General features: G+C 45.8%; 1 protein-coding gene across 1 annotated transcript in view; it reads right to left on the bottom strand.

The window, feature by feature from the left end:
- Positions 1 to 298: 298 nt before the first annotated feature.
- Positions 299 to 27,827, bottom strand: part of LOC124622899 (enhancer of split M1 protein) — a 76,224-nt gene continuing 48,695 nt past the window's right edge. The window contains exons 2-3 of the mRNA XM_047148692.1: positions 7,722 to 7,886; positions 299 to 548 (exon numbers count right to left, since the gene is read on the bottom strand). Coding sequence (XP_047004648.1) covers positions 442 to 548; positions 7,722 to 7,886 — 272 coding nt within the window. The 3' untranslated portion in view covers positions 299 to 441. The remainder of the gene's footprint in view (positions 549 to 7,721; positions 7,887 to 27,827) is intronic.

Genomic DNA, 27,827 nt, shown 5'->3' with positions numbered 1-27,827 from the left:
TTTTGCAGACATATGAGAAAGCAGGAAGAACATAATGGGAAGGTAAGGGTACTGCCATGGTACTGATATCAACTCAAAGACTAGTTGTATATTGTGTGCAATGACTACCATGAGATGAAATTGAATAGTGTAACATTAGCTTTGGCACTATCAGGTAACTGATTTCTGAGTATCTACATATAAAAATAACTGCTCACCATGTGAAATTAGATCTGTAAGTGATTGCACCCTTGCTCATAGGAATTTGTTTGGTAACTAACTAGATTTTTATTGAAGAGAGATGTAGAATAAAAATGTGTTTAGTGTAATAAGTTTATTTCAATAAATTTACAATTATAATACTGTGTTATTAACATTTTTGGAGGTAACATTATAAAAAATATCACAAGTCTCAAAGTAGAAAAATTATAAAGTAGAAATAACAAAAGTTGTGTAGTTGCCTCATCTGTTACTCCCAGTATCAATTGCCGAGGCTTGTTCATTTTGTTCGTTGTTCTTGTTGGTACCCTTGTCTCTTTTACATCGTCCTTCAGCAATAATTTTCAGTCCTGCAACAAAATAAATATCTAGAAATAAGCAGTCTTACAGTTGTCTTAAATGAAGAATTACATCCTACCAAATTTTGTGATGTAATATGACACTAAATGAGAATATTTATGATTATTTTATTCACATGAATACATTCAAACTGATATTAATTGTCTGAGTGCCATAAAACATTTAAATATAAAAAATTCTGTCATAGATATATAATAAAACCTACTTTCCACCCAAGACATAGAGAATTAGCTCTTTCCATGCTCCCCAACTCTGGGCAACAGAAGACTAATTTATGTAAAATGTGAATGCTTGGTTTCTCTTGTTTGCATGATTAGTTTCTTGATTATCCATAGCGTTATCTGTAGGGAAAATGTAGTTTTTGTTTAACATAGTCACAATAATGGCGCTGGGACTTTTGCTTAATGTAAGGTACAGGTCTTAGTATTGTGCAGGTGTTATTTTCTTGGTTGCTATAAAAGTTCGAGGAAATGGAACAAGAGCATTTGGTGTATTATTGACTTCAAAATTACTTTCCTTCTCTCTGTCTCCCACTGTTCAGCTATTTATTCACTGCTTCCACTTCCTTTACAAGTTTTTGCTCACAAGCCATAAATGTTATACATTTCAATACAATTCAGTACGAATCCATGTTGTAAAACCAGTCTACCATGTGACATTGGTATATAGTGCTCTAAGTTTTTATTGGTGTAGATGAATGCATGTAATGAATAGAAACATTCATATAACGACAGAGAAACTGTTTCAGATACGCCATAAATGGATAAATTTTCCATCTGTTTCTAATTTCTGCCTCATTTAATCGGAATTATAAGTATAAAGGATGTACTAATATGATAAAAAAGATTAAAAATTTTCCACAATATTCAACAATGACTCATCTGTAAACACTACAACTGATGCACATAATTAAGTGATCTTGTTGGTAGTCACACAAGGGTATAATCAATGAAAAGTGAAATAAATAGTTTCTATTAAGAAAAAGATGCCATCTTAAATGTTGGGTACATAAAAAGTAAAGTAAACTAAGGCAGGAACTACACCTCAACTGTATGCACTTTAATGAAGAAAGTCTTCGATTATGAAGTTTACTATGACTTGGGTATTTGAAAGAAGTAGTTCGCTAATTGCTGACGTACAACACAGGAAGTAACTCATCTGATTTTCAAAACGAATTTGTGTCAAATGTGGCAGTATTTCTGGACGACGAATTTGCTAAACCTGTCGCGTTTTTTGTAGCGAAAGTGTATAGTCAGGGGATCAGTGGCACCATTGTTAGTAACCATCATCAAAACTGCAGAGCTCCATGTGGTACTGATGTTCATGAGGACTAATCGTTTTCACTTTCTATACAAATCATGGAGCAAGTAGACCCATGCCATATCAGTTTAGTAAACTCTTGAGCAGACAGATGGTGAGGAAATGAATCACCGGAAAGTAATTGAGCATGGCTGACAGCATCAAATGTGTACTGCTGATCACTAATCTCTGACATATTTCTGTGTTATGCTGGGTAGGTAGTGGTAAATATCGGACAACAGGCAACACTTGCTATAAGTACACAAGACTGTTAGGGTAGCGTTACGTTCCGGTGAATGTTAAACGATTTTTCCGATGCTTTGTGCTAGATCAACATAGTCATAAATGAGAAACAAAATGTTGTTTATATTATACAGGATTAATTTATCTAGCTAACCTGTTTTCATGTCATTATTTACTTTATTTTATTTTGGTTGACCATGTTCTCCACATACTCAATGATTACAATTGTCAATTCTTTCTTTCACACTGTTTATGTATGATTTTCTATGTATATGTAATACCTCTTAAAGCCATTCTTTAGTACCTTAATCAAGTACTAATTTAACTGTATTGGGATTATTTATTTATTTAAATTGTTATAAAGGGTGAAGTGAAATTCACGCACTCGGGCTTTGCAGCGAGACTACCATACTCACATGCCAGCGATAAAAGAATGTCTCTGAAAAAATTTCGTCCAGCGACTACATCCGGCAGAAAAAGGACGTTAGAGACTTGCAATGTGGCAACACTGTAATCACATATATGTTAACTACCTCTGTCAGCACTTCTCAGTCGTGTTGTATAGATGGCACAGTGGACAGAGCTGTGGGTTACCATGGAGGAGGTCAGGGTTAGATCCTGGGTTGGGGCTCATTTTTTTATTTGCTAATTTCATTCTGACATTTCATAATGTAATATGACCCATTTCTTCGGTCACGTGTATCATCAGTTTACAACATTTAGAACGCTGAATATAACAAAGACGTGGTTACACAAATAAGAAGTAGACAGTTGAAACAAATAACCTGTCATAGGACAGAATAACTACAAAAACAATAGCAATTTCGAGATGCTAAAGATGATAGCATAGTACAACAACACAACATCTACTTGTCATATATACTACATGTAACATTAGCAACCAGTGACAATAATAATGTCCATATTAATGATCGCATGACCTTCACAATAGAATATGTTGTCCTCAGAACAACAAATGCTCAAAGTGACCTGCGTTCACGTCCAAACATTGCGCAACCCGCCACATCATACAGCTCTGGACCGTCCACAGCAGAGCTGCATCCACATTAACAAGAGCAACATGAACACGCACTGCCAATTCTTCTACATTCGTCGGGCGGGGGCGGAGTAGAGTGCACATACTCCTTCAGGTATCCCCACAGGAAGAAATCCAGGGCATTTAGGTCAGGTGAACAAGGTGGCCATACAGCTGAACCTCCATGTCCGAGCCGTTTCCATGGAAACGTTCTCTCCAGATACTGTCGCACATTAATTCCAGAGTGTGGAAGTGCACCATCATGTTGGAACCATATCCTCTGCCGAACATGTAGTGGAACATCATCCAGCGCATCAGGCAGATAGTTTGAGAGGAATACAGTCAACCGATCAGGCAACATGTAGGGGGCCAAACACCTGTCGCCCAGTATTCTGGCGCAGCCGTTGATATCAAAGCGAACTTGATATCCACGGTTGTGGGTGACATGCGGGTTAACAACACATCAGTAGTGGGCATTGTGCATATTGAAGACATCCTCATGAGTGATTGCTGCTTCATCCGATCACATTAAAGTGTTCACGAAGTCATCGCTGGCTTCCTGTTGTTGTTGGAACTACTCACAGAATTGCATCCACTGATGGTGATCTGCAGGAAGCAGGTGTTGCGTGAAAGCTGAACGATAGGGGTGCAGCCCATACTTGTGCAGCTCTTTAACGACCGTGCGTTGCGAGGCACGCAGCTGCCTTGCTACCCTGCATGTACTTCGCTGAGGTTCTTGGTGTATGACTTCCCGAACAGCTTCCTCAGTAGCTAGACTATGGCGAGTCCATTGACGACCTCCGTCATGCGATGGTGGAATGAGAGAACCTGATTCCCGAAGGCGCAGCTCCAGATGACGAAATACATTTTTATCTGGATGGCGTCGACGAGGATATCTAGCAGCATATTCACGAGTGGTAACACCTGCCCAGTTATCAGATGCACCAAGGACCAGAAGCATATCCACATATTCATCATTTGTGTATGCCATACGTCTGCCACACTAGTCTAGAGGTTTAAAATGAGAAAATTCGATATGTGTACGCATGTACGTTGGAGTATGTCACAGGCGCGTTACTCCGTTCACAACTAGTCCCTTTCTGATGGACAGCACACACAGTATAAACACGCCGTCAGTGCTGCGTGCTGTTCCTCCTAACTCGCATGATTCATCCCGACACTGCTAATTGTGAAATGTTTGGTTTCGAATAACACTCTTTCCCTAATGGTAAAAGTCGTGATGTTTCCACAATCCCATGGATAGAATAATAATAACAATAATGCACTGAGACACGTACAAAACAGCTTGCAGTTACCAGACTCAGTGTTAAAAGGCATAATTAGTGGGACCAGGGTGATAACAGATACAAATAGTAACCTAGTTAGGACATCGTTCACAAAGCACTTTGCTAGTCCTACTGCAAATGTAATGCTCTAACGAAATGTAATGGACCCGAACGAGGCAGGAATAATAGTTAGTACTAATCTACAGGACCACTGGAGGAGGATACAAAGAAAACAGGTTTCTCATCTAGCAGATGAAGTGGGCCGGCCGCGGTGGTCTCGCGGTTCTAGGTGCGCAGTCCGGAACCGCGCGACTGCTACGGTCGCAGGTTCGAATCCTGCCTCGGGCATGGATGTGTGTGATGTTCTTAGGTTAGTTAGGTTTAAATAGTTCTAAGTTCTAGGGGACTGATGACCACAGCTGTTAAATCCCATAGTGCTCAGAGCCATTTGAACCAAGATGAAGTGGTGGAAATAAATTCATGCCCACGACGTGGAAAAGGCTTCTTTCAAAGCTGACCAGTCTTCCATTTCTACGATTGTAGTAAGTAGAATTGTTTTATAGAACCCGCTGCAATCACTATTGACGATTAAGAGGCCAGGTACCGTAACACCTGGACTACATTTATCAAATAAAAAACATATACGAGGGCAGTTCAATAAGTAATGCAACACATTTTTTTCTGAAACAGTGGTTGTTTTATTCAGCATTGAAATACACCAGGTTATTCCCCAATCTTTTAGCTACACAACACTATTTTTCAACGTAATCTCCATTCAATGCTACGGCCTTACGCCACCTTGAAATGAGGGCCTGTATGCCTGCACGGTACCATTCCACTGGTCGATGTCGGAGCCAACGTCGTACTGCATCAATAACTTCTTCATCATCCGCGTGGTGCCTCCCACGGATTGCGTCCTTCATTGGGCCAAACATATGGAAATCCGACGGTGCGAGATCGGGGCTGTAGGGTGCATGAGGAAGAACAGTTCACTGAAGTTTTGTGAGCTCCTCTCGGGTGCGAAGACTTGTGTGAGGTCTTGCGTTGTCATGAAGAAGGAGAAGTTCGTTCAGATTTTTGTGCCTACGAACACGCTGAAGTCGTTTCTTCAATTTCTGAAGAGTAGCACAATACACTTCAGAGTTGATCGTTTGACCATGGGGGAGGACATCGAACAGAATAACCCCTTCAGCGTCCCAGAAGACTGTAACCATGACTTTACCAGTTGAGGGTATGACTTTAAACTTTTTCTTGGTAGGGGAGTGGGTGTGGCGCCACTCCATTGATTGCCGTTTTGTTTGAGGTTCGAAGTGATGAACCCATGTTTCATCGACTGTAACAATCTTTGACAAGAAATTATCACCCTCAGCCACATGACGAGCAAGCAATTCCGCACAGATGGTTCTCCTTTGCTCTTTATGGTGTTCGGTTAGACAACGAGGGACCCAGCGGGAACAAACCTTTGAATATCCCAACTGGTGAACAATTGTGACAGCACTACCAACAGAGATGTCAAGTTGAGCACTGAGTTGTTTGATGGTGATCCGTCGATCATCTCGAACGAGTGTGTTCGCACGCTCCTCCATTGCAGGAGTCACAGCTGTGCACGGCCGGCCCGCACGGGGGAGATCAGACAGTCTTGCTTGACCTTACGGCGATGATGACACACGCTTTGCCCAACGACTCACCGTGCTTTTGTCCACTGCCAGATCACCGTAGACATTCTGCAAGCGCCTATGAATATCTGAGATGCCCTGGTTTTCCGCCAAAAGAAACTCGATCACTGCCCGTTGTTTGCAACGCACATCCATTACAGACGCCATTTTAACAGCTCCGTACAGCGCTGCCACCTGTCGGAAGTCAATGAAACTATACGAGACGAAGCGGGAATGTTTGAAAATATTCCACAAGAAATTTCCGGTTTTTTCAACCAAAATTGGCCGAGAAAAAAAATGTGTTGCATTACTTATTGAACTGCCCTCGTGTTTAAACTCAGGATCGAACCGTCGATCTGCAGCATGCTAACCCAAAACTCTATCCACTGCACCAACTATACAACACGACTCAGATGTGCTGACAGAGGTAGTTACCCTACAAGTGGTTACAGTGTTGTCAGGTTGCCACTCTTTAACGTCCTTTTTCTGCCGGATGTAGTCGCAGAAACGAAATTTTGTGGGAGACATTTTTTATCGCTGGCATGTGAGGAGTCGCCCTGCTTGACCCTGTATATGCAGTGTCTCTCGAGTTTAGTGTTCATGTCTTTCGTGGTCTGCTCGCTTTATATTTATTTACTATTCAACTTTTTACCCTTGTGCATTACCGCTGCACTTTCAAAGACTACATTTACTGCGGATTCCCATCTCAGTCTAGATAAGTAACATCTTTCTTGTGTTGCTTTTCAATTATTGTAACTTCTTTGACGACGACACTCAGTTAAAGTCTGTCTATTGTTTTCTAAGGCGAAACCCTGTTAGCTAAAGGAATTAATCCTATAAAACATACACACTATTTTATTTTTCATTTATAACTCTGATAATGTTTTCACGGTATTCATTAGGCTCAGCAACCGATATAAGAGAGTTCCTGATTTCGCCAGGATAATGCTGATTACCTAAGATCTAGAAATTTCTGAACAGCCCAGTCGAGATCTAAAAATACCTTCCCGTGTCTAAACTTTCCCTGTTCATCCGAAATGAACGTCCACGGAACCATCCAAGCCGTGGAATTCACCGCCTGACAACTCCACAGGGACAGAGAGACTTATAAGCGCCTGAATCACTACTGTCTCTCTTCAACATGCGTTGATGGCTGTAGTTCAGTGGGTTCTACCAGGTGCTCGCCGTTATATGACTCAGTTGCAAAGGGATTCGTCTTCCAACATGTTTGTTAAATCTTGGATAGTAGCTCTCGTCACAAGTGTGAAATGCTAGTTTTTAATTTTAAGGAGCCTGTCATAGCACCTGTGGCGGTTTCACTTGCTCTTTATTATCCCGTGTGCTGTAAGGCTTGGGGAGTATCTGCTAGGTGCTGTACTAATTCATCTTGTTGCAGCAGTAAGACTAGAGTATTTGCTAGGTGCTGTACTGATTGTCATTATTGCAGCTTTTTCAGAAGTAGGGCTTGGAGATTACGTGTCAGGTATAACACTAGTGGTCTGACTACAGCAGTTGAAGCAGCACGGCTTGTGGACTGTGTGGTAGGTGTTGTACTGCAGCAACTGGAGCAGTAAGGCTTGGGACTATGTGCTAGGTGCTGCAGTAATGGTTGTGGCAGTAAGGCCTGCTAGGTGCAGTACTGACTGGTCTTGTTGCGGCAGTTGAAGCTGCGCAGCTCGCAGGAGTTGCGGAACTGCCTGGTGAAGGTCCCGCCCGCGGGGTCTCCGGCGCACACCGGCCGGTAGACGTTCTTGCAGAAGTCCAGGCACGACTCCAGCTGCTGCGCCTGCGCCGCCGCTAGCAGCGCCGCTGCAACACAGGTGTCAGCGCTCAGAGACACGGACAAGGGCGTACACAGCGAGGGGTACAGAAGGCCAGCTGCCCCCCTCAAATCCCTATAAACATTTTTTTGCAAATGAAACGCACGTCCAGTCTTGTGAAACATACAGTCATATTAAATCAGTATCAGTTTAGTGAAAGCCAGAACATGTAATGGATATTAGCTAAGTGTGCCCAGAGCAGTTTATCGTGAAATCTAATAAGAAACTCATGTTCAGAAAATACAGAACACTTGAACGACTAGAGATAGGATCTACATATTCAGAGAACTTGTACATTAGTATGACTGGCATTTAGTCCATGCTGGCCCATTGGTTCAAGGCCAACATTGGTATTGCGGCGCAACACCGCTTGCCGGTAAAATGTGCCTGCGGTTCTCGTTGTAACTATAAACCGAAGGTAGAGGACCAGTGTGACTTGAGCAGACGTGCTGGATGCCTCGCAGATGTATGCGCGAACAGTACCGAAAAAATCAGTAATTTCGAAAGAGGGTACATCATTTGCATGAGAGAATGTGACGCATCCATCAGGGAAACTGCTGCTCGTGTGGGGCAGAGTTTCGGCAGTGCAACGGGTGTGAGCATAATTTTTCACGGAAGGCCACAGAACAAGACGAGGTGGGTCAGGTCGCACCACCCAGACCACTCCCCGAGAAGATCGACACCTATCCGAATGGCATTGCAGGACAGATCTGTACCCTTCTCGGCTCTGGCGCAACAATGGGCGGTGCACACTATCAGGGGTGACACTCCGTCGCCATTTATTATGGCATGGATTACGTGTGCGTCGTCCACTTCTCTACCTACTTTTGACTAAAGTGCAGAAACATGCTAGACGGCAATGGTGTATGGAACGACGTCACTGGGAACAGGAATGGCATCAAATAGTGTTTTAGGACGAATCAAGGTTCTGCTTGTTTGAAAATCATGGCCGCATTTTGGTTCGGAGCAGACAGAGGTATCGGTATCACAGTGATTGCATTCGCACAGGACACACAGCGCCACGTCAATGCCTCATCGTGTGGTGTGCTACTGAACCACAAATGACAGTTGGTGCATGTCCAGGCCACTGTGACCTGTGTGACCTACGTGAATGACATGTATGATACCCCTTCTGATAACATCCCACTGGCACTGGGTCACAGCGCTGAACTCCTCGTTTCACCATAACCCACATATTTTCGACTGGCGACAACTCTGGTGATCTTGCGGACCAGGCCAAAAGGCTGACGTCCTGTGACACCAAAAAGGCATGTTTTCGTGTAGCAACATGTGGCCGTGCATTGTCTTATTGAAAAATGGCTTGTGGGATGATGTCAAAAGGGTATCCTACGTGTCGGAGGATGTCATTCATGTAGTCACACCTGTCTCATTGCCATGTACACGTACCAACTGTGATTCCTGGTTGTATACAGTAGCACCCCACATGATAAAGCGTTGCCTTGGCGCTGTATGTCTTGTGCGAATGCAATCACTGTTATACCTCTCTCTCTTTCTGCGCCGAACCAAAATGCGCCCATCATCCTCAAGCAGACAGAACCTGGATTCGTCCGAAAACACTATTTGATGCCGTTCCTGTCCCCAGTGACGTCGTTCCATACACCATCGCTGTCTAGCATGTTTCTGCACTTTCGTCAAAAGTAGGTAGAGAAGTGGACGACGCACACTTAACCCATGCCATAGTAAATGGCGATAGACTGTCACCCCTGATAGTGTGCACTGTTCCATTATTGCGCCAGAGCTCAGGAGGGTACAGATCTGTCCTGCAATGCCATTCGGATGAGGTGTCGATCTTCTCCAGGAGGCTGGGGGAGTGGTCTGGGTGATGCGACCTGACTCTGATAATGTTTTCACGGTATTCATTAGGCTCAGCAACCGATATAAGAGACTTCCTGATTTCGCCAGGATAATGCTGATTACCTAAGATCTAGAAATGTCTGAACAGCCCAGTCGAGACCTAAAAATACCTTCCCGTGTCTAAACTTTCCCTGTTCATCCGAAATGAACGTTCACGGAACCATCCAAGCCGTGGAATTCACCGCCTGACAACTTCACAGGGACAGAGAGACTTATAAGCGCCTGAATCACTACTGTCTCTCTTCAACAAGCGTTGATGGCTGTAGTTCAGTGGATTCTACCAGGTGCTCGCAGTTATATGACTCAGTTGCAAAGGGATTCGTCTTCCAACATGTTTGTTAAATCTTGGATAGTAGCAAAAGTGTGAAATGCTAGTTTTTAATTTTAAGGAGCCTGTCATAGCACCTGTGGCGGTTTCACTTGCTCTTTATTATCCCGTGTACTGTAAGTCTTAGGGAGTATCTGCTAGGTGCTAGTCGTGTTCTGTGGCCTTCCGTGAAAAATTCTGCACACATCCGTTGCACTGCCGAAACTCTTTGTGGTACACGAACAGCAGTTTCCGTGGTGGATGCGTCACATTCTCTCATGCCAATGATGTACCCTCTTCCGAACTTACTGATTTGATGGTACGGTTCGCGCACACATATGCGAGGCATCCAGCACATCTGCTGAAGTCACACTGATCCACTACCTTCTGTTTGTATCGACAACGAGAGCCACAGGCACATTTTGCCCGCAAGTGGTGTTGCGCTGCGATATCGATGTTGACCTTGAAGCTGCCATTACATTTAAGTCCAAATTTAATCGAAAAGAACAACACAGGTCTGTAGATCCATCTAGAAAACAACAAATATTTTTCGCGAAGCAACCGTGTAAAACAAGTTTGTTTGCGTTGCAATCCTCCGCACCAAGTACTGAAACATTTGTTTTGTAAATAAACAGTAAAAAATTTTACGCCGGCCGAAGTGGCCGAGCGGTTCCAGGCGCTTCAGTCTGGAACCGCGCGGCCGCTACGGTCGCAGGTTCGAATCCTGCCTCGGTCATGGAAGTGTGTGATGTCCTTAGGTTAGTTAGGCTTAAGTAGTTCTAAGTTCTAGGGGACTGATGACCTCAGATGTTAAGTTCTATAGTGCTCAGAGCCATTTGAGCCATAAAAGTTTACACTCTTAGTTTACTGATAAAAAGCGAAGATCATAAATAACTGACGTCCACAAAGATTGTAAAACTTTTTTGTTTTCTCGGGGACATGAAAGGAAATTTGTGGTAAGTCGTATGGGACCAAACTGCTTAGGTCATCGGTCCCTAAACTTACACACAATTTAACTTAAACTAACTTACGCTAAAGACAACACACACTCACACACCCATGCCGAGGCAGGACTCGAACCTGCGACAGGAGCAGCCGCGCGAGCCGCGACAAGGCGCCTTAGACCGCACGTCTACCCCACGTGGCTCATGGACGTGACATCTGTCACTATTTAATGCCTGCCTCTATAGGCAAACGAACCTGTGACGCTGAAGTTCTACTTAGTAACGTCACATACACTTAGGCCTAACACGCCCGAACTACACTGACAGAACAAATCACAGCACCAAGGAAAGTCGTGCGACATAAATGAACGTAGGGCCGGCCGTGGTGGTCTCGCGGTTCTAGGCGCGCAGTCCGGAACCGCGCTTCTGCTACGGTCGCACGTTCGAATCCTGCCTAGGGTATGGATGTGTGTGATGTCCTTAGGTTAGTTAGGTTTAAGTAGTTCTAAGTTCTAGGGGACTGATGACCACAGCTGTTAAGTCCCATAGTGCTCAGAGCCATTTGAACCATTTGAACGTTGGAATGCGTGCTTTTACATCTGAAAGACGATATCCAAATTTCCTATGAGTCGCATAAGATGTAAGATGGCAAGAACTATGCCCCTTACATGAAGTCATTAAAGATCACCTAAGTCACGTTGAGCGAACAGTAGGGCTGAACAAAATGACTGACAAGGCACAATGCATCTTGTAGAGGGTATAGTATGGACGTATTGGAATAATTAATGTCGGGTGATGGTTTTAAAGTAATTCACATGACATGAAAACTTTGTGGAAACGAGTCGATTTACTGGATGCTAGTTTACCCCAGGGAAGTATTTAGAATTGACCGTGGCCGGCTGGGGAACGGCGAAGGGAAGCGACAATAGGCAGCTTAGGGCGGCTCAAGCTCTGAGAAAGCGGTAACGCGGCGTGGCCTCCAGCCGCCTTAATATGAGTCACAGCATGGGTGGTTGACCCTGACCCCATGCTGGTGTACCAGGAAGCAGACGGAGAACTTGTACGCCTGTTGATAAATGTCCGTCGTCCCGTTTTCAGGGAAACATGCGAGAAAGCAGCGCAAAGCTACGGTGGAGTGGTCAACAGAGGTCAAAATATGCGTGTTCGTGACTACAGCAACTTCACGCTGAATTCACAGTCCGCAGAGTCTGAAGTAAATCAGGTGAAGGGCGACAAAATGAAATACGCCGGCCTCCGATGAGAACGTAGGACTGAGGAATTTGAAGTACTCTCCTGGGAGTCAGAATTCCGGAAAAATTGGTGTTTGTGCAGACGCTAACCTTGATGGGTGGCCTGGGAGGAGCTAAACAGAGGAAGGGAAATTTTGTGGGAATTTGTTCACTTCCCAGAGCAGGCATTGGTCAGCGCTGGGAAGTGACGCATAATTCTACACCTACATCTACATGATTACTCTGCAATTCACATTTAAGTGCTTGGCAGAGGGTTCATCGAACCACAATCATACTATCTCTCTACCATTCCACTCTCGAACAGCGTGCGGGAAAAATGAACACCTAAACCTTTCTGTTCGAGCTCTGATTTCTCTTATTTTAATTTGATGATCATTCCTACCTATGTAGGTTGGGCTCAACAAAATATTTTCGCATTCGGAAGAGAAAGTTGGTGACCGAAATTTCGTAAATAGATCTCGCCGCAACGAAAAACGTCTTTGCTTTAATGACTTCCATCCCAACTTGCGTATCATATCTGCCACACTCTCTCCCCTATTACGTGATAATACAAAACGAGCTGCCCTTTTTTGCACCCTTTCGATGTCCTCCGTCAATCCCACCTGGTAAGGATCCCACACCGCACAGCAATATTCTAACAGAGGACGAATGAGTGTAGCGTAAGCTGTCTCTTTAGTGGACTTGTTGCATCTTCTAAGTGTCCTGCCAATGAAACGCAACCTTTGGCTCGCCTTCCCCACAATATTGTCTATGTGGTCTTTCCAACTGAAGTTGTTCGTAATTTTTACACCCAGGTACTTAGTTGAATTGACAGCCTTGAGAATTTTACTATTTATCGAGTAATCGAATTCCAACGGATTTCTTTTGGAACTCATGTGGATCACCTCACACTTTTCGTTATTTAGCGTCAACTGCCACCTGCCACCTGCCACACCATACAGCAATCTTTTCTAAATCGCTTTGCAACTGATACTGGTCTTCAGATGACCTCACTAGACGGTAAATTACAGCATCATCTGCGAACAACCTAAGAGAACTGCTCAGATTGTCACCCAGGTCATTTATATAGACCAGGGACAGCAGAGGTCGCAGGACGCTTCCCTGGGGAACACCTGATATCGCTTCAGTTTTACTCGATGATTTGCCGTCTATTACTACGAACTGTGACCTTCCTGACAGGAAATCACGAATCCATTCGCACAACTGAGACGATACCTCGTAGGCCCGCAGCTTGATTAGAAGTCAATTAACGCGACTTGCGCTGCAGTTGGCGTAAGTGATTTTGCTGGCTGGGAAACCGAGGCGAAGAGTGGACTGGGAGAAGTCCCCGTAAGCCTCTTCCGTTCCCAGCGTGCCTAGAGTGCGGACGTGGCGTTCTTGACTCAGCTTGCCTGAGAAAGAGTGAGCATCTCTGCAGTTTAGGACTTAGCAAAGGGAACGACTGAGCTTGGAGATAGGAAGTTTTGGTTCAGCTATGTACTGAGCAAGATAGCTAGGAGTGAATAGACGAGCGCAGCCTTGCAGCACCACGAGGTCGGCCGACGTCCACACAACGACGCCGCTCCGCCACGCTGAATTCGGTGATATTGCGCCCGCTCCGGCCACTGATTAATTTGTTGGATCACGTCGGCAAAGTTTCAACGAAGGTTTCAGGGGCCGTGTATTGTAGAATTCTTCTCGCACTTCGCATTACGCCTGGGTCAGTCGATAGGAATAACTTTTGATTTATCGCGCTTTACTCCACGCAAACGCAATTTATTACCACTGCCTGTTAGGAGAGTCATGTAATGTGATGATTGAAGATCGTCAGTTAAAATAAATCTGTGCCAATCGTCTGCATCTGTTTTAATCAAGTAGTTGAAATCCCAAGTCACTTTATTAATTAATTTTATGTTCAACATTTTCATGTGGTGTTCAATAGCTGAATATAACATCAATGTGCACCCCTTTTTAATTAAAAGGAATCAATTCTAAATCAATTAACGTCAACACTGCCACCGCAGTTCAATCAGGAGTCGCAGGGCTTTATTACTTTCTTTGTGTTATCCGACATTGCGGCAGTTTTGCAGTCTCTGTTGATCTGTTAGTCAATTGCCTGGAGTGAACACACACCAAAACCAGATAAGTGACGGGTGGGGTGTTACAAAGAATTCCTTTAAGGGAACGGATACGCCATTATCAACACATTTCTGAGTATGAACGAGGTCGTGTAGTAGGGATACGAGAAGTTGGACGTTCCTTCTGCGATACTACAGAAAGATTTGGCAGGAATGTAGCCACTGTACATGATTGGTAGGAGTGGTGATCATGAAAATGTACTGTCGCAAGAAGACCGGGCTGTGGACGGCCACATGGAACTAAAGAGAGGGCAGAACATCGTGTTCGGCGTATGGCTTTGCCGCACCGTACTGCTTCTGCAGCAGCAATTTGAGCAGCAGTTGACACCACATTGACACAACGAACTGTTAGAAATTGGTCACTTCAAGGGCAGCTCCGAGCCAGACGCCCTGTATCGTGCATTCCGCTGACCTCAAACCACCGCCATTTAGGACTTCAGTGGTGCCAAGCGGGAGCTCATTAGAGGTCGGGGTGTAGCTCTATTGCGTTTTCTGATTCTGTATCGATGCCAATGATGGCGGTGTGTTGGTGAGAAGGGGGCCACTTGAGGGCCTGCAAACAACCTGTCTGTGTGCTAGACACGCTGGATCTGCACCTGGAGTCATAGTCTGGGGTGAGATTTCCTATGACACTAGGAGCACTATCGTGGTTATCCCATGCACCCTGCAAATGTGTACGTCAACACGGTGAGTCGTCCTGTTGCGCTGCTACTCACGAACAGCATTCCAGGGCGTGGAACTCAATCCCGCAGCCTAACATCCGACACTTGTACAACACAATGAATGCACGTTTGAATGCTTACGTTTAACATTTTTGCGATTGTTCCGGTTATTAATGTACCAGCATTTCACATTTGCAATGGATTATCTCGCTGTTACATTAATCTGTGGTCTTGCAATGTTAACCAGTCAAATACACTGCTGGCCATTAAAATTGCTACACCACGAAGATGACGTGCTACAGACGCGAAATTTAACCGACAGGAAGAACATGCTCTGATACGCAAGTGATTAGCTTTTCAGTGCATTCACACAAGGTTGGCGCCGGTGGCGACACCTACAACGTGCGGACATGAGGAAAGTTTCCAACCGATTTCTCATACACAAACAGCAGTTGACCAGCGTTGCCTGGTGAAACGTTGTTGTGATGCCTCGTGTAAGGAGGAGAAATGCGTGCCATCACGCTTCCGACTTTCATAAAGGTCGGATTGTAGCCTATCGAGATTGCGGTTTATCGTATCGCGACATTGCTGCTCGCGTTGGTCGAGATCCAATGACTGTTTGCAGAATACGGAATCGGTGTGTTCAGGAGGTTAATACGGAACGCCGTGCTGGATCCCAACGGCCTCGTTTCTCTAGCAGTCGAGATGACAGGCATCTTATCAGCATGGTTTTAACGGATCGTGCAGCCACGTCTCGATCCCTGAGTCAACAAATGGGGATGTTTGATAGACAACAACCATCTGCACGAACAGTTCGACGACGTTTGCAGCAGCATGGACTATCAGTTCGGAGACCGTGGCTTCGGTTACCCTTGACGCTGCATCACAGACAGGAGCGCCTGCGATGGTGTACTCAACGACGAACCTGGGTGCACGAATGGCAAAACGTCATTTTTTCGGATGAATCCAGGTTCCGTTTACAGCATCATGATGGTCGCATCCTTGCTTGGCGACATCGCGGTGAATGCACATTGGAAGCGTGTATTCGTCATTGCCATACTGGCGTATCACCCGGCGTGATGGTATGGGGTGCCATTGGTTACACGTCTCGGTCACCTCTTGTTTGCATTTACGGCACTTTGAACAGTGGACGCTACATTTCACATGTGTTACGACATGTGGCTCTACATTTCATTCGATCCATGCGAAACCGTCCATTTCAGCAGGATAATGCACGACCGCATGTTGCAGGTCCTGTACGGGCCTTTCTGGATACAGAAAATGATCGACTGCTGCCCTGGCCAGCACATTCTCCAGATCTCTCACCAATGAAAACGTCTGGTCAATGGCGGCCGAGCAGCTGGCTCGTCACAATATGCCAGTCACTGAACTGTAGTATCGTGTTGAAGCTGCATGGGCAGCTGTACCTGTACACGCCATCCAATATGAGTTTGTCTCAATGCCCAGGCGTATCAAGGCCATTATTACTGCCAGAGGTGGTTGTTCTGGGTACTGATTTCTCAGGATCTATGCACCCAAATTGCGTGAAAATGTAATCTATGTCAGTTTGAGTATAATGCATTTGTCCAATGAATACTCGTTTATCATCTGCATTTCTTCTTGGTGTAGCAATTTTTATGGCCAGTAGTGTATGTTACCTAGACAAATGTATTCCCAAAATTGCATTTCTCTACATTGATTATTTTTTGGTGCTGTGATTTTTTTTCCGTCAGTGTATTTTTCACGCAACATACATCAGTGGGGTCGTCATTCAAAGTACGAAGTCTCATCCTATTTCAAAACACAACTATTAATCTTGTCACATTTGAATACAATTTGTTTCACCATTAAGACTGTAACGAGATTATCAAGAAAGTATTAATCTATTTTTGTGAATAATGGATAAGCAAACTATTTGTAGTCGTTACGACACCAACTGAAATAGTCAAGGGAATTGCATCCGATATTCGGCCACAAGAATACCGCATCAATGGGTCGCCTAATATTTCACGCTACTCTCCGAATGTCTTGACTTCATTCAGGGCGGAATCTGAAGAAACCAGAAGACATCAGAGTTTTGCAGTGATCGCTCCCACTATTACTATATCAGCGGTGGAGAAAACAAAACAACAAAACTGCAGGCTCGGTACCGGAGCGAGGCGGCGCATTTATTGAGCCACTGGACTCACGTCTGCGGGGTTCAGATCGCATTGATCAACTAGACTGAGATGGACGATGGGACAGTTCCTTTGGAAAAGGCACATGGTCAGTTTCTTTCCCCATTCCTGTCCTATTTGTGGTTGTGCTCCGTTTGTAATGACCCTTTCTTGTTTCTAAAGGCAACGTTGTCGATGAGAAAGAACGATCCACTGTTGAGCTCTCACACTCACTTTTGCCGCTCCAGCACAGAGTTCTCCCTGACAGAAGTCCTGCAAACTGTATTTGTTGTCTGTTTCCATGTGTCCCTTTGTTCAGGACAGTCTGGTAGTTCCGAGAGTTCACAGCGAGCGCGGACGCGTGTGTCAGCCTGGCGAGCTCCTCTGTGAGCAGAACCCATTATGTATCTCACCGTTTGTTGGAATAAAGGTGATATATGTGTCATGTCAAAGTTTGTTTTCTGTATCATCATTTGAATGTAATAACGGGAGACCAGTGAATCCTCTCGTCCTAAACACTCAGAACATAGGAAACAGTTGTGTGCATCCTCTAAAATATAATCAGCTGTTGAGCGTATCCTTATCACCGCTCTCTCGCCGACAATAACGAGAACGAATTTCTTAATTTTTTGTTTTTATTTTTTCCCGTTTTTTTTGCGCATTTCAGGCATAGCCTATCATCAGAACATCAGAGTTCAGAACTTAATACAGAGCTACTAGAGGCTAAAAAGCGGTGATAAAGATGTGCTCAGTATTAATATAATGGTCGCAAGTTAAACAATCAAGTGTTGAATGCGAATATTACACACGACGTATGGTTGTTACAAATAAAAATAGGAAGAGTAAATCCTGACTCTTTATGAGGTTTGTGTATTTCTGACGTATTAACCTGCATTAGTCAGTTGTAGTTGGCAGCGGAAATGCTTGAAAATCCCCGCAACGGAAATGGCACTGAACAAAAAGCGGCCAATGATAACTGGTACGAAAGTGTAATAATGCCTTGGTATTGAAATAAAGAGGAAAAGGCTCTATACTCCGCGACATTTATTTCGTGTAGTGACTAGGTCATTTTATGGGATTTCTTCTGGAGTACTTGTCGATCTGCGCAAGAATGTCACCTCCAATAACTCTGTTTTATTGTGTTGTGATTAACGATGCTAGTTAAAGACGTAAAGATTTCAGTTTCAGTATGTGGTGTCACCGCCAGACACCACACTTGCTAGGTGGTAGCCTTTAAATCGGCCGCGGTCCGTTAGTATACGTCGGACCCGCGTGTCGCCACTATCAGTGATTGCAGACCGAGCGCCGCCACACGGCAGGTCTAGAGAGACTTCCTAGCACTCGCCCCAGTTGTACAACCGACTTTGCTAGCGATGGTTCACTGACAAAACACGCTCTCATTTGCCGAAACGATAGTTAGCATAGCCTTCAGCTATGTCATTGCTACGACCTAGCAAGGCGCCATTACCAGTTACTATTGATACTGAATCATGTACAGTCAAGAGCGACGCTCATCATTTATGGATTAAAGTTAAGTATTCCACCAGCTACGTCCGTTTTTCTAAAGTCTAAATTCCTTGTCCTGTTCCAGACCTCACGCCAGCCTGCGTGAGCTAAAACGCGTGCCTTTCGGCTTCCTCTAGTACCCGATGTTGGCTCTCCCGCCAACCCACAACATTGGCGACGAGGCAACACCGCGTTCGTAACTATACTGCCCTGATTTACTTGTGTTCGCCACCATCTCCAGATGTACTGTCCGAATTTTATCGCTTCCAGAATTAGCAGACGCAGGCCTTACTGGATGCCCTTGGACAGCTCGTCCAGGGTCAACGTGCAATGCAAAACGATGCGGCAGCCGCCGCTCCACCGCTAACGGGGCCACAACACGCAGTTGCACCAACTTTTCGTCCTGTTGATGCTGCACTGGAAAGCTGGACGGAGTGGTCACGCCAATTTGGATTCCATCTCGCCGCCTACAGAATTCAAGGTAACGAGCGGCAGCCTTTCTGTTGTCCTCCGTAGGGATGCACACGTACCGTGTGATAGTCAAATTATTTCCCCGACGCGACGTAACAACTCTGTCCTACGATGTATTTTGTCTGCATTAGATGCATATTTCAAAGAATCAGTCAATGTAGTTGCGAAACGGTATACCTTCTTTCGTACAAAACGTACGGCAGGTCAGACTAATCGGGAGTGGGTTGCAACCTTGCAAGGCCTTACTAGGGATTGTGCTTTTGAGTGTCAATGTGGACTCCCTTATTCAGATACTATGGTGCGTGATGCAATTGCACAGAACGTTTCTGATGTTCGTATACGGGAACAGATTTTGAAACTAGTCAATCCCTCCCTTCAACAAATGATGGACATATTGGATCGGCAGGACACACTTGACTTTGCTCAGGAATCATTTGAAACTTCGCCACCTGTATGTCAGGTTAACCGGCCCGCCGGGCGAGCAGCACGGAACAGTAAACAGTCCTCGTGCCCGACTGCGCTGCTGCCACCAGGCTCTCAGCCACGTGTAACGCGCCGGCAAGCAAATGCAGTGCTAAAATCATGCCCGCGGTGTGCTACTAGACATTCGCATGAGAATTGTCCATCACACCAAGCTATCTGCTTTTACTGTAATAAAAAAGGACATGTTCAAAGTGTTTGCCAGAAAAAGCTCTGATCGGAAGCTCAAAACCATTCCAGGCCCTTTGCTTTGCCCCGGAATCGGAATCGAACCAAGGATACTCAGGCTCGCGAAGCATCGCCCATGGAAATTCATATAGTTCATGCCACTCCGCCCAGTGCCACTCTCTCTAACAGTGACTGTGTTCGTCCCACAAATAGTGTGCGTCGACATCGCAGGAACTCCCGTCAAGTCGCAAGTGATTTTGTACAAGTGTCAGTTCACGCTGCACAAGACAGTCGCTCTTGTCGTCAGCAGGACAATAAACTTTTTGTGGACTTGGACATTAACGGCAAAGTCATACCATTCCAGCTCGATACTGGGGCTGCAGTTTCACTGATCAATAAAGACACTTACAAACTGCTGAGCACACCTCCGTTGTGTGCCGCAACTGTTAACTGCCTATTCAGGTCACCAGCTCCCTGAGTTAGGACAGTGCAGCCTTATTGCAACATAGTTAATCAGGTCCTATCAGTGAACCAGACTGTGCCTTCAGACAGTGTTTCTCGTCTATGTGAAGAATTTGTAGACATTTTTGCACTGGGCCTCGGTTGCACTAAGAACTATAAAGCACATTTGGAACTGAAAGTAAATGCGCAACCGAAATTTTTCAGAGCGCGCAATGTTCCCCACGCATTGCGTGATGAGGTCGCAAAAACATTACACGATTTGGAACCACAAGGTGTAATTGAACGTGTGCAGGCTTCTCTCTGGGCATCACCCTTAGTAATTTTGCCAAAACCTTCCGGAAAATTGAGGCTTTGTGTGGACTTCAAGGCAACAGTGAATCCACAACTAGTGACTGCAACTATTCCTTTACCCCGCCCGGAAGATCTTTTTGACAAACTGTGCCCGGGTAAATATTTTTCGAAGTTGGACCTGGCAGATGCGTACTTGCAAATACCGGTGGACGAAGAATCCCAGCGCGTTTTGGTGGTTAACACGCATCTTGGTTTGTATCGATTCAAACGACTGCCATTCGGGTGTGCACCCGCCCCTGCATTGTTTCAGCAATATCTACAAACTGTTTGTGCGTCGGTCCCTACTGCAGCAAACTATCTGGACGATATTGTGATCTCCGGAAAGACGGAAGAAGAACATTTAGCCAATCTCAGAACATTATTTCAGGTCTTGCGACAAAATGGTCTTCGCTTGCGGAAGGACAAATGTGTGTTTTTTGCTCGTGACTTACCCTACCTGGGACATGTACTCAATGCTCAAGGCATACATCCCAGTCCAGAGCCCCTCCGGGCCATACAAGACTTGGCTTCGCCGCAGAATTTGAAGCAGCTACAGAGTGTGCTGGGAAAAATAAATTACTATAACAAATATGTTCCACAGGCCTCTTCCATTTCAGCTCCGCTTCATCGCTTATGCCGTAAAGGTGTTCCGTTCGTCTGGATGACGGAATGCGAACGCGCCTTTCGCCAGTTGAAATCGGCGTTGCTTTCCAATACTTTCCTTACGCCATTCGATCCCCAGAAGCCCCTTTTGTTGATGGTGGATGCATCGGATTTCGGGATCGGTGCTGTGCTTGCGCAGAAAGATGGATCGCACGATTGCCCTATTGCCTTTGCGTCCAAATTGCTCTCGTCTGCGCAACGGAATTATTCACAGATCGAGAAAAAAGCATTGGCTCTCGTATTTGGTGTTACAAAGTTTCATGATTTCTTGTATGGTCGTCACTTTACCATCATCACAGACCACAAACCTTTGACATCGCTTTTTCATCCGACCAAGCCTGTACCTCCACGTACAGCGCAGAAATTCATTCGCTGGTCTATTTTCCTCTCGCAGTACCGCTACGATATCTTGTATCGGTCCACTGCTAAGCACAGAAACGCCGATGCGTTGTCCCGTTTGCCTGTTGCTGAGGATAGAGCGTTCGATTCCTCCCAACTTGCTTGCATGTTCATTGATTCGGAAACTGATGACGTGGTCGAATCGTTTCCGATTGATTTTCGTCGTGTAGCTCCAGCCACAGCTGCCGACCTTGTCCTTGCTACCGTTCTGCGTTTTGTTGCTACGGAAAGGCCCTTGTCAAAGTCACGGATCGGGGATCCGTTGGTTCGCCGATTTTTTGCTCACAAGGAGAGACTTTTTGTACGACTTGGTGTTTTGCTGTTGCGTTCAGATAATGATCAGTCCAGGGTCGTGGTCCCACGTTCGTTACAGTCCTCTGTCTTACAGCTTCTCCACCAAGGGCATTGGGGTATAGTGAGAACGAAACAACTTGCTCGTCAGCACTGTACTTGGTTCGGAATCGATGCCGCGATTACGAGTATGTGCTCTTCTTGCACAGTGTGTACCGAACAACAATCAGAACCACCGCGGAAATTCTTTGCATGGCCAAAAGCCACTTCCCCTTGGCAACGCTTACGCATCGATTTTGCTGGTCATTCTGGAATGCTCGATGGTTGATTGTGGTAGATTCATTCAGTAATTTTCCTTTTGTTGTCCAGATGTCTTCCACGACGTCATCTGCCACCATCCAAGCGTTATCCGCTATCTTTTGCATTGAAGGTCTTCCACAGACTATTGTTTCCGACAATGGCCCACAATTCATGTCCACAGAATTTCAGTCATTCTGCAAGGTCAATGGTATTCAACATCTGACGTCTGCGCCGTTTTAGCCACAGTCCAACGGTGCCGCTGAATGATTGGTGGGGACTTTCAAGTCACAGATGTTGAATTTGAACGAGTCGCATTCTCGGGAGGATGCGTTATTGCTCTTTTTGTCCTCGTATCGCTCTCAGCCCCGAGATGGTCGCTTGCCGGCTGAGTTGCTCCACGGTCGCCCTCATCGAACCTTGATGTCTTTGCCACATCCGCCGCATCAGGTTCCTGTGCAGCAGCAGACACCTGCTTTTGCCCCAGGCGATGTTGTCTACTACCGTCACTATCGAGGTTCACGGCGTTGGCTCGAAGGGCGCATTCTTCGCTGCCTCGGCCGCGCTATGTATCTGGTTTTGGGGGCCTCTGTTGAGGTGCTTCGGCATCTCAATCAGCTGCGCCTCTGTCGTCGCACGGGCTCTGCCGCTCCCCGTCTGCTTTCAGCGACGGTGCCGTCCGGTCAGCGCCCTGGGGACCCATCTACTGGCTCGCCTCCGCCCCAGGTGTTACCGACGCTGCCTTCCATTTTGCCCCATGGCGACGCGCCGCCGCCTGTTCTCCCGCAGTGGACGCGATGCTGCAACTGCCAGGCGCCTCCCTGGGTCACGCGCCGCCGATCGCTTCCCATGACCAGTTGTCCTCCGACATGGAACTCTTGCCCGCTCCGGACCATATGTCGTCTTCCCCCGTTGGGTGCCCCGGCCCGATGGAGGTTGACCCTTCGGCCCCTCCTGTTTCTCTGCGGGCGCATACACCGCATGTTGGCGTGCACCCTGGAGCAGGTTTTCAGGCGTTTCCTAGCTCCCCACGGTCCGAATGGCAGGGTGCGGGTGGCACAGCCTCGCCTGTTGTTAGGCTCCCCACCTCGTCGCATACGTCAACATGGGGTCCTCCCCACAGCGGGCGGAAGCCTTATGCCACAACCGTGCGCCGATTTGCGGGGAACGAATGTGGTGTCACCACCAGACACCACACTTGCTAGGTGGTAGCCTTTAAATCGGCCGCGGTCCGTTAGTATAGGTCGGACCCGCGTGTCGCCACTATCAGTGATTGCAGACCGAGCGCCGCCACACGGCAGGTCTAGAGAGACTTCCTAGCACTCGCCCCAGTTGTACAACCGACTTTGCTAGCGATGGTTCACTGACAAAACACGCTCTCATTTGCCGAGACGATAGTTAGCATAGCCTTCAGCTACGTCATTGCTAAGACCTAGCAAGCCGCCATTACCAGTTACTATTAATACTGAATCATGTACAGTCAAGAGCGATGCTCATCATTTATGGATTAAAGTTAAGTATTCCACCAGCTACGTCCGTTTTTCTAAAGTCTAAATTCCTTGTCCTGTTCCAGACCTCACACCAGCCTGCGTGAGCTAAAACGCATGCCTTTCGGCTTCCTCTAGTACCCGGTGTTGGCTCTCCTGCCAACCCACAACGCAGTATCTCACATAATTAGCTCAGTTGTTTTCTGCCTTGACATGCCAATCTATAACACAAAAATAAAAATCAGGAAAATATTTTTAAACATTTTAGGTGTACGTGGGTGAGTCAAATGAAAACCTAAACTTTTTTTAAATGTTATTTATCGTGCAGAAGTGGTACAAAGCTGTATCACTTTTCAACATAATCTCCCCCACGCTCAATGCAAGTTCTCCAGCGCTTACAAAGTGCATAAATTCCTTTAGAAAAAAAAAATTCTTTTGATAGTCAGCACACCGCTACGGTCGCAGGTTCGAATCCTGCCTCGGGCATGGATGTTTGTGATGTACTTAGGTTAGTTAGGTTTAACTAGTTCTAAGTTCTAGGGGACTAATGACCTCAGCAGTTGAGTCCCATAGTGCTCAGAGCCATTTGAACCATTTTTGAATAGTCAGCACAACCACTCATGCACCACGTGGCGTACCTCTTCATCAGAACGGAACTTCTTTCCTCCCATTGCGGCCGCCGGAGTGGCCGAGCAGTTCTAGGCGCTACAGTCTGGAACCGCGCGACCGCTACGGTCGCAGGTTTGAATCCTGCCTTGGGCATGGATGTGTGTGATGTCCTTAGGTTAGGCTTAAGTAGTTCTAAGTTCTAGTGGACTGATGACCTCAGAAGTTAACTCCCATAGAGCTCAGAGCCATCTGAACCATTTGAACCTCCCATTGCGTCTTTGAGTACATGGAAATCACTTGGGACAAGGTCTGGTGCGTATGGTGGATGAGGAAAACACTCAAAATGTAGGTCTGTGATTGCTGGAACTGTTGTACGGGCAGTGTGGGGCCAAGCATTGTCAAGATGCAAAAGGACACCTGCTGACAGCAATCCACGTGGCTCTGATTTGATTGCAGACCGCAGATGATTTTTTCAGGAGATCTGTGTATGATGCACTGGTGACAGTGGTCCTGCTAGGCATGTAATGCTCCAAAATGACGCCTTTTTCGTCCCAAAAGAGTGTCAGCATAACCTTCCCTGCTGATGGTTCTGTTCGAAACTTCTTTGGTTTTGGTGATGAGGAATGGTACCATTCCTTGCTCGCTCTCTTCGTTTCCGGCTGGTGAAAGTGAACCCAGGTTTCGTCCCTAGTAACGATTCTTGCAAGGAAGCCATCACCTTCTCGTTCAAAGCGCCGAAGAAGTTCTTCACAAGCATCTACATGTCGTTCTCTCATTTCAGGAGTCAGCTGCCGTGGCACCCATCTTGTAGACACCTTGTGAAACTGGAGCACATCATGCACAATGTGGTGTGCTGACCCATGATTAATCTGTAAACATGATGCAGTGTCATTCAGTGTCACTCGGCGGTTTTCCTTCACTATGGCTTCAACTGCTGCAATGTTCTGTGGAGTCACAACTCGTTGTGCGTGACCTGGACGAGGAGCATCTCCCACTGAAGTCACACCATTTGCGAAGTTCCTACTCCATTCGTAGACTTGCTGCTGTGACGAACATGCAACACCGTACTGAACCTTCATTCGTCGATGAATTTCAATAGGTTTCACACCTTCACTACGCAAAAACCGAATAAGAGAACGCTGTTCTTCCCTGGTGCAAGTCGCAAGTGGGGCGGCCATCTTTATACTGCGACGGTATGTGTGCATCTGCACTGTGCTGCCACCTACAGGCCATTCTGTACGCTGTTTGTAGCACGCTTACCAACTTACAGGATAACGGCGTAGAATGCCGACGGCTGTCCTGGAGGCAAACAAAGTTTTAGCACACCACACACAATCTAGTAAAAAGCCTTTCAGTCGTGTCGATGTCCCGTGACGAATCAAGTGAGGTTTACCTCTTTCGGAACTATGAGACTGCTCGCTCTCTCTGTTCCTGCCTTCGAAAAGCAACGGACAGATCTTAAATCCTGACTCCAGAAAGACTGGAGTCTTCCGTTGTATCTCCCCGTAACTAGATCCCATATCTGTCAGAACTCTCAGAAGTATTCTATATGGCTGATATGCTTCTTTGTCCTTTTAAAACACGGTTTCTACAGCGAACTATCGCTCGTGTTCGTATCGAACTGAAGGCCTACAGAGGTGCAGTTCATTGCGCAGCGGTGTGAAAGCTGCTGTTATGGCTGCCGTTAATCCGTCGCCAATCGCGTGTTTATTGACAAATGCCTCTAGCACGACTGTGGTTCAAATGGCTCTGAGCAGTATGGGACTTAACATCTATGGTCATCAGTCCCCTAGAACTTAGAACTACTTAAACCTAACTAACCTAAGGACATCACACAACACCCAGTCATCACAGTACGACTGTGGAAGCTGACTGAGTTTCAGGGCGCGGCGAGATGTTACTGGCAGTTACTCGCGTTTCTGTCTGAAGATAGCGTATACAGTAATGCTCATGGACAGTTAAACGAAATGAATCGTATAGCGACTGTCAGAATCAAGAGTCACAATCAAGTGTTTCGTTGATAGCTAGTGGTTGTATCCAGACTGATAATTAATTATGCTAGGTTTTATAGTGTTCCATGGATACATTTACATAGGATGGGGCGATTGGTAGAAGCCGACCGAGAGGAGGATCTTTATGTGTCTCGGAGACATTGGAAAATGCGAGGCAATACTGCCCCCACGATTGATCTTAGAAGGCATGCTGAAGAAAAACAAAACCAGATTTGTACCATTTCTAGGTTTAGAAAACGCTTCTTTGAATATTGATCGAGATACCATCTTTAAAATTCTGGAGTCGTCGGGTTAAAGTACAATTAGCTACAACGTGTACGGAACCAAACCGCTCTAACTGAAGTCAAAGGCATTGAAAGTGAGGCAGCAGTTGCGAAAGTTGTTTGATAGGATTGAGGCCCGTCCCACACGTTGTTTCGTTCAAATGGCTCTGATCACTATGCGACTTAACTTCTGAGGTCATCAGTCGCCTAGAACTTAGAACTAATTAAACCTAACTAACCTAAGGACATCACACACATCCATGCCCGAGGCAGGATTCCGACCTGCAACCGTAGCGGTCGCTCGGTTCCAGACTGTAGCGCCTAGAACCGCACGGCCACTACGGCCGGCCGTTGTTTCGTCTGTGAGTGTGTTTAGAGCAAATAGTACAGGAAGCCTAGAGAAATTTTGGAACGAAATTCAAATTCGGGGAGACGTAAGAAGATATTAAAGATTTTGCCAGTGATACTGCAATCATGCCAGAGACAGCTAAGGACTTCGAAGATCATTTGAATGGAATGAACAGAGGTTGAACAGTGGTCATATGTATAATGAACACACAACGAAAACAAATGTAGTATATCAGCGTGTAGGCGAAATAAATCAGGTGAGGGAAATAGGTTAGAAAATAAAACACCAAAAAGAGTGTTGCTATTTTGGAAGCAAAAATATTCGAAGTAAAAAGAATATAAAATACTGACATGCAGCTACAAGAAAAGTGTCTCTGAGGAAGAGGAATACATTAGCACTGAATACGAATGTTTTGGAATGTGGTTTCTGAAAGTATTCGTGTAGAGTGTAATATTAAATGGAAATCAAACATGGACAATAAGCGTTAAAGACAACCCGAGATGAGAAGCTTGGGTATGTCGAGTAACTGACGAAGAGGTACTGCGTCGCACTGAAGAAGAAAGTGCGTCGTGCGCAAGAGAAGGGATAAGTCGATATGATAAAGTCTGAGACTGTGTGTGTAGAGTGACGCTGGGGTGAGGGTGTGGGGGGTGGGGCAGCAGCGGGGGTGAGGGTCAGGAACAATTGTAGGCTGCAGAAGTCATGCTGATATGAAGAGACTTGCATAAGACAGACTAATGTGGAGGGCAACGCCAGTCCAGTCTTCGGTCTCTGCAGCTTGTCGCTTATTCCTGCGCGTCTTGGCGCAGCAAACCCAGGACCGTGGTTGATA

Source organism: Schistocerca americana, chromosome 1, assembly GCF_021461395.2.
Source record: "Schistocerca americana isolate TAMUIC-IGC-003095 chromosome 1, iqSchAmer2.1, whole genome shotgun sequence".
In the NCBI taxonomy this organism is placed as follows: domain Eukaryota; kingdom Metazoa; phylum Arthropoda; class Insecta; order Orthoptera; family Acrididae; genus Schistocerca; species Schistocerca americana.
This window is presented reverse-complemented; position numbering and strand designations above follow the sequence as displayed.